Source organism: Rattus norvegicus, chromosome 15 (genome assembly GCF_036323735.1).
Source record: "Rattus norvegicus strain BN/NHsdMcwi chromosome 15, GRCr8, whole genome shotgun sequence".
In the NCBI taxonomy this organism is placed as follows: Eukaryota; Metazoa; Chordata; class Mammalia; order Rodentia; family Muridae; genus Rattus; species Rattus norvegicus.
Window position 1 is genome coordinate 79278027 of NC_086033.1, and position 13196 is coordinate 79291222.

The window sequence follows — 13196 nt, forward strand, 5'->3', positions numbered from 1 at the left end:
AATTCATTTTATTCTTTTAGATGATACATGGCCACTTTTTTCAAAGCAACTATTTATATAATCTTAACTAAACAGTTATAAAAATCAGGTTCTTCCCTCTACTCTCTTTTAAAACATAGTTCCTTGACCAATTAATTCGAGTACTTTTCAAAGTCAATTTTTAATTAGAAAATGTGTGCTTTCTCATTTAATATTGACAATATCATATAATTACATGATTTAATATTATGTAAGCCATGTAGAATTTACATGTTTATAAAATACATGTATCAGATGAATATTATGCATATATGTCTGCATGTGTCCGTGTGTGTGTGTGTGTCTGTGTGTCTGTGTGTGTGTGTGTGTTTGTGTGTGTCTGTGTCTGTGTGTGTGTCTGTAAGTGGTGTATCTACAAGAAGTCAGGAGAGCAAAAATAAGAGTCAAATGAGACAGACACAAGTAAAAAGGAAATTTACTAATGAAATTGCCATTACTTGGTATTTTGAAGCTATTAATTTTTAACATTTCTCTCCATATTTTTGCTAATTCATTGCAGTGATATGTGATCCAATATCTCTACTACTTGCCATTAAAGGAGTTTTATAATTTCTCTGTTGAGTTTATCTTACTCATCTATGATTACTTGTTGAAAATACTATATATCTTCTGTTCTTAGGTAGCAACACACAAAAAGAAATAAATGAATAAATACCTCACACACATGTTTAAATGCATAAAAAATATTTTCACACATAATTAACATAAAGACTAAAATTAACATAAACGTCAGAATATACAAACCAGCATACCAGATTGCTAGAAACTAATGCTTACTGATAATTGTAATAACTTACCGAAAAGCTCACATTTCTTTTCTTTTTAAATTTTTATTTTTTACTATATTTATTTACATTTAAAATGTTATCCCAGTTCCCGGTTTCCCCTCCTGAAACTCTATCCCATTATCCTTCCCATTATTCTATGAGAGTGCTCCCACACCCACAGCACCCCTGCTCCCACCTCACTGCCCTAACTTTCCCCTACAATGTGGAATCAAGTCTTCACAGAACCAAGGGTCTCCCCTCCCACTGATGCCAGATAAGGCCTTGCTCAGCTACATGTGCAGCTAGAGACATGGCTCCTTCCATGAATATTCTTTGGATGGTGGTTTAGTCACTGGAAGCTCTGGGATATTGATATTGTGGTTCTTCCTATGGGGTTTTAAAACCCTTCAGCTTCTTCACTTCTTAGCTTAACTCCTTCATTGGGGTCCGCAAGCTAATTCTTTTTTTTTTTTCATCTTTATTAACGTGGGTATTTACAACTTTATTAACTTGGGTATAACTTATTTACATTTCGATTGTTATTCCCTTTCCGGTTTCCCGGCCAACATTCCCCTAACCCCTCCCCATCCCCTTCTCTATCAGTGTTCCCCTCCCCATCCTCCCCCCATTACCACCCTCCCTGCAACAATCACATTCACTGGGGGTTTAGTCTTAGCAGGACCAAGGGCTTCCCCTTCCACTGGTGCTCTTACTAGGCTATTCATTGCTACCTATGCGGTTGGAGCCCAGGGTCAGTCCATGTATAGTCCTTGGGTAGTGGCTTAGTCCCTGGAAGCTCTGGTTGGTTGGCATTGTTGTACATATGGGGTCTCAAGCCCTTCAAGCTACTCCAGTCCTTTCTCTGATTCCTTCAACGGGGGTCCTGTTCTCAGTTCAGTGGTTTAATGATGGCATTTGCCTATGTATTTGCTGTATTCTGGCTGTGTCTCTCAGGAGCGATCTACATCCGGTTCCTGTCGGCCTGCATTTCTTTGCTTCATCCACTTTGCTTATCTAATTTGGTGGCCATACATGTATGTGCCACATGTGGGGCAGGCCCTGAATGGATGTTCCTTCTGCCTCTGTTCTAAACTTTGCCTTCCTATTCCCTCCCAAGGGTATACTTGTTCCCTTTTTAAAGAAGGAGTGAAGCATTCACATTTTGGTCATACTTCTTGAGTTTCATGTGTTCTGTGCATCTAGTGTAATTTGAGCATTTGGGCTAATTTCCACTTATCAATGAGTGCATACCATGTGTGTTTTTCTGTGATTGGGTTACCTAACTCAGGAAGATATTTTCCAGTTTCATCCATTTGCCCGTAAATATCATAAAGTCATTGTTTTTGATAGCTCAGTAATATTCCATTGTACCACACATTCAGATGTACCACATTTTCTGTATCCATTCCTCTGTTGAAGGGCATCTGGGTTCTTTCCAGCTTCTGCCTATTACAAATAAGACTGCTATGAATATAGTGGAGCATGTGTCTTTGTTATATGTTGGAGCATCTTTTAGCTATATGCCCAAGAGAGGTATAGCTGGGTCCTCAGGTAGTTCAATGTCCAATTTTCTGAGGAACCACCAGACTGATTTTCAGAATCGTTGTATCAGTCTGCAATTCTACCAACAATGCTGTCATCTGAGTTTTTGATCTTAGTCATTCTCACCGGTGTGAGGTGAAATCTCAGGGTTGTTTTGATTTGCATTTCCCTTATGACTAAAGATGTTGAACATTTCTTTAGGTGTTTCTCCGCCATTCGGCATTCTTAAGCTGTGAATTCTTTGTTTAGCTCTGAACCCCATTTTTAATAGGGTTATTTGTCTCTCTGAAGTCTAACTTCTTGAGTTCTTTGTATATTTTGTATCTAAGCCCTCTATCAGTTGTAGGAGTGGTAAAGATCTTTTCCCAATCTGTTGGTTGCCGTTTTGTCCTAACCACAGTGGAGAAAATTTTCTGAACAAAACACCAATGGCTTATGCTCTAAGATCAAGAATCGACAAATGGGTTCTCATAAAACTGCAAAGCTTCTGTAAGGCAAAGGACACTGTTGTTAGGAAAAAAAGGCAACCCCAAGCTAATTCTGATGGTTGGCTGCAAGCATCTGCATCTATATTGGTCAGGTTATGGCAGAGCCTCTCTGGAGACAGCTATATCAGGCTTCTGTCAGCATGTACTTTTTTACATCAGCAATAGCCACTGGGTTTGGTGCCTGCATATGGGATGCATCCCCAGGTGGGGTAGTTTCTGGGTGGACTTCTCTTCAGTCTCTACTCCACTCTTTGACCCAGCTTTTCCTTTAGACAGCATCGAATTCTTAGCCTTTGGCTTAGTTATAAAGGCTTTAAATCATAGATTCCATTATAATATCTTCTTTTCAAACTTGCACATTGTGAAAGATGAGTCCAACTAGCTTTCCATGGCCCATGTTTTGTCTGGCAGAAGAATTTAAGGGCCTGCATCACAGATGCTCAAAACAGTCTGAGCTCTAGGCCTTAGTGAGAAGAAGATATCATGCTCATCCTTAATTTACTCACTTCTTAAACAGAAAATCAGCAAATATTACACAGAAATGCTACATATATTAACAGAGTTAGTACTCTTTAGAATGCTTTGAAAATTGTTAGATTCAAAAATATAGATGTAGTCTTCCATATATGGAGAGCAACATACTGATGGGTATATCATTAGATCTCTCTGTGTTTACATCGTGCCAGCTCAGGGTTTGAGAAAGCTAGGTATTCTAGGAGTATGAGCTCTAGAAACTTACGCCTGCAAAGCTCATTTCTCTCTGTGCACCATGTATTGAAACTTACTATCTGTGTTTTATTATAAGACACACTGTATGTAAAGGATTTTTAATGGAGTGGTATTCATTTACATCAGTAATAGAAGTATATGTTCCACTTGGAATATTATTATTCTCTGGAAAAATATTATTCTCTTTTGTCTTAAATAATTGTTGCTTGAGAGAATAAATAAAATTATGAACACATTTCTCTCATTTGAAAGATGGGCAGTAAAGAATAAGCACATATGTTGACACCTATGAGGAATGACAATATTTAATTAAAAATGTTAAAGAATAATCTTTATTTCCTGTTATGAGTAAATACAACTTCACTAAGTAGGTATTTATATAGCTTAGGAATTACCTGAACTCACATGTGAAAACAGAGAACCAACTCCTGCCACTTTTCCTCTGACCTAACATACACTCATGTTGCAGTATGTGGATGAGTATGAACACATGCACACATATTCACACACAAATAGATGAATATCAAAAAAACAAAAAAACAAAAAAACACAAGCCCATATCTAATGTGGAGTCCAGAGAACAAGCTCACAGTTAAAATAGTAATTTTCTGATATATCAGTTTAATGAAAATATATTGGAATAATGGGTTAGGCATTTCTGATTACAGTAAAGGAGAGGAGAGGAGAGGAGAGGAGAGGTGAGGAGGGGAGAGGAGGGGAGGGGAGGGGAGGGGAGAGGACTCTATCAGAATTCTAGCCACAATCTTTATTGCTCCCCACTCCTCCATCTTGTCCAATAATACCATGATATAGATCAGGCAACCTAAAATAGTAAATAGTTATCTCTCCCACTGAACTTTAAAATTCTTCTGTTTCAACCCTCGAAGTTCTGGGAGTATGAGAAAGAGCCAAAATGTCCAGCATGTTGCCAATAAGTCTTAAATGCCGCATTACCTACAAAATCTCCACATTTCAACAAATAATGAAACAGGGGTAGTATTAATGGCTAGATTAAAAAAGGAAGTAAATGAATCAATCATTTGCCATTGGTTAATATCCTCTACCCTATCATTGGTCACTGTTATCATTAGCTTTGACTGCCAGTACTGAGGATATAGTCCTTGAGAATACTTAGTGTCCAAAAAAAGGTGGATACTTTGGAATTATACAGTACTTGGAATAACAATGTATTCATTGTCTTGTTGCCTAAATACATGTCTCATTTTCTCTAGAAAGCTTTGTGTCAAAGCAAGTTCTTATAATTTATTTAGCAGAAGCACTCATAAATATATTGACTGTAATTTTATTCCCTAATTAGTGTCAATAGTCAAATGAAAGACAGCTATTCCCTTATAAACTTCAGCTGTTTACCAAGTTTGGCACAGAAATATTTTTAATTTTCCAATCTTAAGGTCTGCCATAAATTTCAACTCACTGTTATGAGTGCATAGTTTCTTATTTTCCTTAATTTTTTTAAACTTCTTGTTTTCCACTCTTCCTGATATATTCTTATGGTGGTTTGTATATAATTAAATGTGATGAATGATTGGTAAAGCCTTGGTCTTCTTTGATAGTATATCTGCATCTACAATTTTACATGGAACTTCATTGGTCTATATCACTTTAATTTGCTTCTTTGATAATAACAAAGTGTACATCCTAGGTTACATATGCAGTATATAGATCAGTCTTGTATTGTTACAAATATGTGACGTAGATTACAGGTAGGTCAGGTGAAACTAATGATTTTTCTTCACAAAATCTAACTCAAAGCATTGTGATACTTCCAACTCAAGACTTGTAATTTTTACGGTATTGAGTTCTAGTTCAAAGTGGTTATTAGAATATTTTTATTAACTTACGATGGTTTTACCAGCCAAAGAATGGTGAGTTTGAATTTATTTCAAGTTTATGTCATCTTATAGAAATTATTACCATTGCTTTGACCTTCTGTCCTCACCAGTAAAGTATATTATTGGGTTTGTTTTTCTGATTCCTTATTTCTAATTTTCAAAGGTTCTATAATTCTAATTGATAAGTTGTCTTTTATGTTTCTACCATTTAAGAATATATTGGATTCCACTATGAAATTTGAAATATCATTCAATTGAATTTAAAAATGTGAAGAATATATGTTTTTACCAAAGAATTATCATTAACATTTCATCGTAAATCATATTTAAAGAGAGTATAAGGACAATTATTTAGAACGTAGTTAGAGCTCATGCTGACTTAATAAATTTGTGGATGTAGGTTTTGTCCATGTATGTGAGTTCACTGGCCATGGGTAATTAACTAGTTTTCCGGTACCAGACATAATTGTCCTTTTGTTGAATAGGTCTTAAGTTTGAAAGAGAATATATAAAGATAACTGATAAATTAGGTAATAGATGCTGTAGAAAGCAGAAATTTGTTATCTAATTGATTTCATAATTTCTGTGCATGCAGTACAATCAAAATTCATAATGTAATATATATATATATATCCAAGAAGATGAGATTTAGATTTAGATCTATAATCCTTCATCCATAAATTATAATGGCCTTACCTAAATTGAATGTAGTGCCTCATTAGACTACTAAAGGTTATAAAATAATTAGAACCCTATTGTAATGTTTGATTACCACACAGGACATTTTTAGTGTACTTCACAGACTGAATAGCAACATGCAGAATCACCTGTGGTGGAAGCAGTGGCAGTCTTATGAAGGCGAGGAGCATACTCAGGTCGCCGCATCTCCGCTGCATGTCGTACTTGACCCACATCATTAATGCATGGAAGATGGTCTCTTCATCAGGCACATTTACGTCATCACTGGCCAGTAGTTTATGGAGCTCTTCGGCTGGAAGGAGTAAAAACTCTTGATTTCTGATTACTTCCATTATGTTTTCCTGTGGGGAGAAAAGATCTTGGCGTAAATTCTGCTTCGCTCCTTTGTAGCTGGCAAAGCATCTCAGAGAAAAATGTGATAAGCAGTCAGTAACCTTTGTTCTCATTATCACATAATCCTTGAGACTCATCCTTCAGAAACAAGAAGCTGTTAAGAAGAAAGCACTGTAATTGTAATTGAAGTGTAAATGTATCCAAGACTGCAGAGGTTTTAGAATAACTAGAGGATTATAATGCACAGCTTTGTTATACAGAAGGTACTCAGTGATTAAATGTTCAAGTTTCAAGTGTACTACTTCGTAAAATTTAACAAATATGAAAAGAATAGCATTTTACACTTTCAAAGACTCAAATACAAACACACAAATCAGAAAATGGCAATATATTACAAAGAGAAATAGAGAACAGGATGACTTTGTTGTTTATTTTGAAGGGAAAGAAATATAGCCAAGAAATCGTAGAAGCTACAAAATCAAAGGAGCTCTACTCACCACTTTCTCTTACAATTGCTTCCTCTCAATGACAATTTCTCTGGCATAAATGGTTGTTGTTGTTTATATTTTTACATTATTATTTATGATAAAATTTGTTCTCGATTTTAACCAAATCACCAATGTAGTAAGCCTCATAAGCATACAGCCAGACATGGCCTTTGAGTAAATATGGTCATTTCAAAGGACCATCCCTAAACAATGGGATCCACCTGGGAAGATGGACAAGTGAGATTCAGGGGTTTCTATTTAGAGGTCTTCACTCAGTAATCTACAATAGGGTCTTGGATGCTTTGGTTTAAAATAACTTCTGGGAAATTGAATTAAAATCTCAATAACATAAGAAATTAAAGAAATGACTTACAGAGATTAAACAGAACATTTGAAAATTAGCAATTTTAATTGTCCTTTATTGTTTGAGAAACTGTACATAATAACTATGTGTCTTGATCAATTCATCTTTCTTCCCTGCTTTCCAACTATTGAGGAATCCCCATCCCTGGAGAAAAACAACTTTCCATTTACCATTAGCTTAATTTTGATTCCTATTTATTTTCATCTAGCTATCATTTTCTCCCAATTCTGCTCTCTGTGTCTACTCTGAGCACCTTAGCTAAATCTCCTAAAATAACTCAACACAGTTTTAAATTCCTGTACCATCTTCAAGGTTTTCTTTTAAGGACTTCTTAAACTTTTAGTTTCTATTATTTTCTATGGTGTGGTGCCTTCTAATTATAATTAATTTATTTCCTTACTTCCACTGAAGTTGATAAATTACCCCCTCTTTCTTTTGTCATTTCATTTAACATGTCATCATTTATTCACTCTGCTATTTAAAATGGCATTCAGTAACTTTGTTTCCCTTCTTTCTGTCACATATCAAGATTTAATTCAAGAAGCCAGAGGTTGTAGTGTTCATACATAGTACCAATATTTGATTGGATCAGAATGATCAAGAAATAAAGGCCAACCTTATCTATATGATGAGTATGAGACTAACCAGGATTGTTTTCATGAAACCCTGTCACAATCCATATGTAAAGAAGTAAATAAGTATGTATGTATGCATGCATGTATGTATGTAAATAAACTCAAAAGCTACCTGTATGTAATTTAGTTTCTTAAGCCAAATATTCAGTCAACTTTATGGAGCTAAAACACCAATAGATTCTCATAATACATGCACCCCACCACCCCAGACCTCCCACAGTAGTTGACAAACAACAGCCTGAACTTTAGTGCACTTAAGCAATAGAAGATGCACAGGGTGGGTTGAGCTTTGGGTAGAGTCTGAGAACACAGCCAAAGTCTCCTTCTTATTTGTTCTTTTTTTTTTTTTCTTTTTTTCGGAGCTGGGGACTGAACCCAGGGCCTTGCGCTTCCTAGGTAAGCGCTCTACCACTGAGCTAAATCCCCAGCCCCAATCTCCTTCTTATTTGTATAGCCTATTGATTTAATGCAATACCTAGGCTCAGCCTTTAGTGTCAATAGTACAAAAACATAATAACTTACAAATAGGCGTGATGGGAATTTGATCAGCATCAAAGGTGGAATAATGCATGAGGTGTCAAGGAAACTGAAGCAGGTTTTTAACACCTATGACTCCTACTAGTTAGTATATTTCTTTATGGTTAGAAATATTCTACAGAAAAATTGTTCCATCCATATCAAAAGCAATGACAATTTGGCATTTGCCTATGAATGAGAGATAAGGAAATGTCTTCATCTAATCCTTCTTGTAAAGTTTTATGTATCACAGGAAAACATAACCTGAGAGACCTGAACCATCATGATATGGAAGGTAGAAATGGTTATCTATCAAAATATCTACATCTAGTCCATCAATGTGAATTAAAACAACATTTAAATCCACAATAGAAAATATGTGCTTATATAAAGCCCACTCAAATGTCTCTTTGGAGACTCTGAGTTGCTTTACTTTGCTGAATCCCTTGACCAAATTCTTTTCTTGGCGATGACAAGAACAAAAAGTACCAGTAAATGTAACTTAGGGGTCCTAGGAGTCTTATCATTACACAGTGTAATACCTTAACTTATAAAGCCCTGTAATTTAAGATCATGGTATATAGCCAGGCTGGCCTTGAACTCGTAATCTGTGATCTGAAAGCCTCTTCATTGTTCAGCAAATCATACTAGCATGTGCCAACACAACCAGAGGGGATTGCATCCTCATAGGAATAACAAGAGTATCTCCTGTCCTGGACCCCTCAGAGCTCCCAGAGACTAAGCCTAAAACCAGGAAGCATACATAAGCTGGTTTGTGGCCCTGGGAACATGTGTAGCAGAGGACTGCCTTGTCTGGTCTCAGTGGTAGAGGATGAAATTAATCTTGTGGAAACTTGATGCTCCAGGGAAGAGGGAGGCTGGTAGGGGTGAGGTGGACAGATCGGGAAGCACCCTCTCAGAGGCAGGGGAAGAGGGAATAGGGAGGGTGGAATGTAAATAAATAAAATAATTTAGTGAAAAACATAAAGTGCTTCAACAATAGCACAGGACCATTATTTGCCTTATTGAATTAGGCAAATAATGATATATGACGAAAATCCTCTAGAAGCAGTACAAGGTAGTCAGGGGCTAAAGTGTCACACACATTCTTCCATTTAATGTAGAAAGCCTATACAGTGTGTCATACAGTTAGAACACACAAAGATTCCAAGTTTGCCTTTCTTGCCACCACGGCCATCCACAAGTTTTGTGATACATCCAAAGAAAACAGCTGAAACACTTAATGAGTAATTGTAAAATTAAAAAAAAATGCTCCAGGTAGAAATCTTCAAAAACCCAAGTATGACACCTGTGGTAGAGTGAGACTTAGGGACTAAAAAATAGACAAGGTACAACAGGAATACTTACCTGATGAATATGCATCTTCATACTAGGTTCAAGTCATGTTTAAATTTGCAAGAAGAACCCTGGATCAGGAAGTAATTATATTTTTGGGCTGGAAGTACATTCATCTTCAACAATATGTTTTTAATCACTTCTGTCAGGTCTACGCTACTTATCTACACAAATTGTATCAAAATACAAAGTATCAATAAATTAATATATCTCTAAAAATGGGCATCACAGAATTGCAGATTCAATTTTCTTAAAATTATTTTACCTTCTTGTTTCTTCTGGAATTTTATAATATTTTATAGATATTATGTAACTATCTATTGAGTTAATATATCATGTTTTCTGAACCATATTACTACTGCATTTCTATGAAGAGACGAAGGGAGAACATCCCAATTTAGAGGAATTTAGAAAGCAATTTTGTTCTCTTTGCTTTTCCTTTACTCAACCATATCTGACATTATTAAACTATGCCCAAAATGGCATAGTTATACTGTAGATATAAAATAAGGAACACAATAAAAATCACTCTGTGAAACACTTAGTGGTGTCTGTCATAAAGGTTTTGTTCAAGGCATATTTCATTATATTTTATAGTGTCCTCTTTATGATGACCCTTGGGGAAATTTCTTACAGGTTTTAGTAGCAAGAATAATTGCACTTCTCCTGAGTAAATTGCTTTTCCTTTATCATGGATGTTGTAAATTATGAAATTGATCAGATTTCTCTTTTTATTTAGCCTCTAGGAAACTTAGAATCAGATTGAAATCCATCTGGCAGGAAGGATACAGCCTTTTATAGTTTGATTTCTTTTCTGACAGGTCTGGTAATAGTTTCATTTACTATCACTGTAGTCACTTTTCTCATAGACCTGATTCTAATTCAGCTAAACTTTGTCTAATTTTGTGTCTTTGTAAATCCTACTAATATTTTTGCAAATTCTTGATGCTGATGGTAAATATAAATCCTGTGATATAGGTGGGTGTTGAGACCTGATATTAGTTATTGCAGCTTGTGTTATATGCCTATGTTAATCAATATCTATGCTTTTACATATCAAGATCCTCCAGAATTCCCTTTGTTCTCTTCTCTCTACTGAGTGTCCTTTCAATGTTATTTTTTTCTAAAATATTTCTGTAAAAATTGCAATTTAGTTCCTGGATCGTTTTAAATGAGCATGTGTGGTTTATCAGGTTTTATAAATTTAAAACTAGTTTCCTTATGTTTCCCACCTTATGACAATATTATATGTAAAAGTCATGAAGGAATGCATATTCTTTGGCCACTTTCTATTTTATACAAACTTTTCATTTCAGAGTCTCATATATGGTGTTAGATAATTGATATGGAAAGTGAAAGAATGGATTTTAAACAATGATCATGCTTTTATACTTAATGTTTACTCTCTGAAAGTAGTTATAAGCAAATGGGCATAGAAGATGGGGTAAGATTTTAAAAAAGGACATGACAGATAATGCAATATGAAGTGTTAGGCCTGTGATCGACATATATATTACTGTGAAAAAACACTGAAAATATATTTTTGATCAGCATATCTGACTAGGTTAATATTAAAATTTGGCATTTATCTCAAACAAAAACACATACACAAACACATTGCAAATACAATTTAAATATGTAACACAGACAAATATTTTGGCTTCAAATGTATGATGTATACTGGATGATCAAATTTAAAAAATTACAAAACTGAGTCTTGGGGTGTGGTTCGAGGTAGGGAGCAGCACTATTACGGGGAGTGGCTCTTTTGGAGTAGGTATGACCTGGCTGGAGGAAGTGTGTCACTGAGGGGGTGGCTGTGAGGTCTCAGATGTTCAAATCCAGGCTCCATAGCTCATTGTTTTTACTGGTGCCTGCAGTCAAGATACCATTGAACTGAAATTAGGGACCCCTATGGCTGAATTGGAAGTATTAAAGAAGCTGAAGGGGAAAATCACCCCATAGAAAGAATAGCAGTCTCAACTAATCCAGACCCCAGGGTGCTCCCAGAGTCTGAGCCAACAACCAGGATCATACAAAGGCTGGTATGAGGCCCCTGGCACAAATATGGTATAAGTCTGCTTGGTCTGACTTCAGTGGGAGATGAGCTTAATCCTGGAGAGACTTGAGGCCCCAGAGAAGAGGGACACCTGGTGTGGGGGCAGCACCCTCTCAGAGGCAAGGGGAAGGAAGACTGGGGTGCCAAACTATGGGAGTGTGGATAGAAGGGATTGAAAAACTAGAATATAAATAAATAAAATTTAAAAATTTTCACGTTCATGTTGTATCTTCCGAACAATAAAAACCCTAACTAAGAAATGTATGAAGCCTAAGCATTCAAGTTTCATATCTTGATATCATCAATTTAATATTAAGATGTAGTGAAAATATGTATGTAAATAGTGTATTGTTTTACTGTTTAAAAATCCCCAATTTAAATGTCATTAATTGTTAATCAAGGTTCTGATACTAAAAATTCAAGCTATGTGATGAACATCACTGTGGTTTCCTAAGACATCATCTTTCCATTTGACGTTCTCGGTTTTTTTCACAGTTGCTTCATTTATTCATACTATTTACACTTCTTAGCCTTTGATGCAAATTATGTCATTGGGTAATTAATAATTTCTGTAAAAGTGCAGCATGTGTGTTATAAAGTATGAGTATGTGATATTCATTCATTCCAAATTATTAAAGCTATTTTATCAAAGTTGACCTCTAATGAAGCTTGTGCTGCCAAAAAAGTGTTAATCTATAGATAAAGCATAAAATAAGGCTATTTGCAATTGTTAAGGTTTATTACAAACGCATGAAAGATGTCAAACTTGGGTGCAAAATCATAGTATTTTAAATTTATTATTTCTTCAACCTCTGTTACAGGAAAAGTTTAAATGGCTTAAAATAGTTGTATGATTTAACTTTTTCTAAAATCAAGATTCAAATTTCAATCCCTTTACTAGTAAATGTTACCTTTCTTCTGTACATGGAGATGAAGCTTCTCCCCTCTGTGACTAGAAACACAAAAGTAATTCTGGGTCAAAGTCAAAGTCTTATAGAGGTCACAGGTGGCAAGCCTTGGGGATTCTCTTTACATCTCGTTCTTTCTTTACAATGATCTATCTATCTTTACATTACATTACAATCTATCTTTAAAACATTACTTTTATGTTGTTACCACTAAGATATTGCTATTGAGATTCTAACCTTTTCACATTTTGAAAAAAATTTTTTCATGGCTTTTGGGTTGTTTAGCATCCTTGAATTTGAATACTGATGTCAAAGGTCAATTTTACTAAACTCTTGCACTCTGACTTGGAATTTCACAGTGAGTAGAAATTCAAGATATTTTGACACCTTGTCCTTTTGATGACATTCTGAGACTCAGCC

The 13196-nt window shown here is 35.4% G+C and overlaps 1 protein-coding gene across 1 annotated transcript in view; it reads right to left on the minus strand.

Moving 5' to 3' along the window:
* The window catches only part of Klhl1 (kelch-like family member 1), a 444521-nt gene that overhangs the window by 171863 nt on the left and 259462 nt on the right, over positions 1–13196 (minus strand). Inside the window, exon 5 of the mRNA NM_001394673.2 lies at positions 6246–6458. Coding sequence (NP_001381602.1) covers positions 6246–6458 — 213 coding nt within the window. The remainder of the gene's footprint in view (positions 1–6245; positions 6459–13196) is intronic.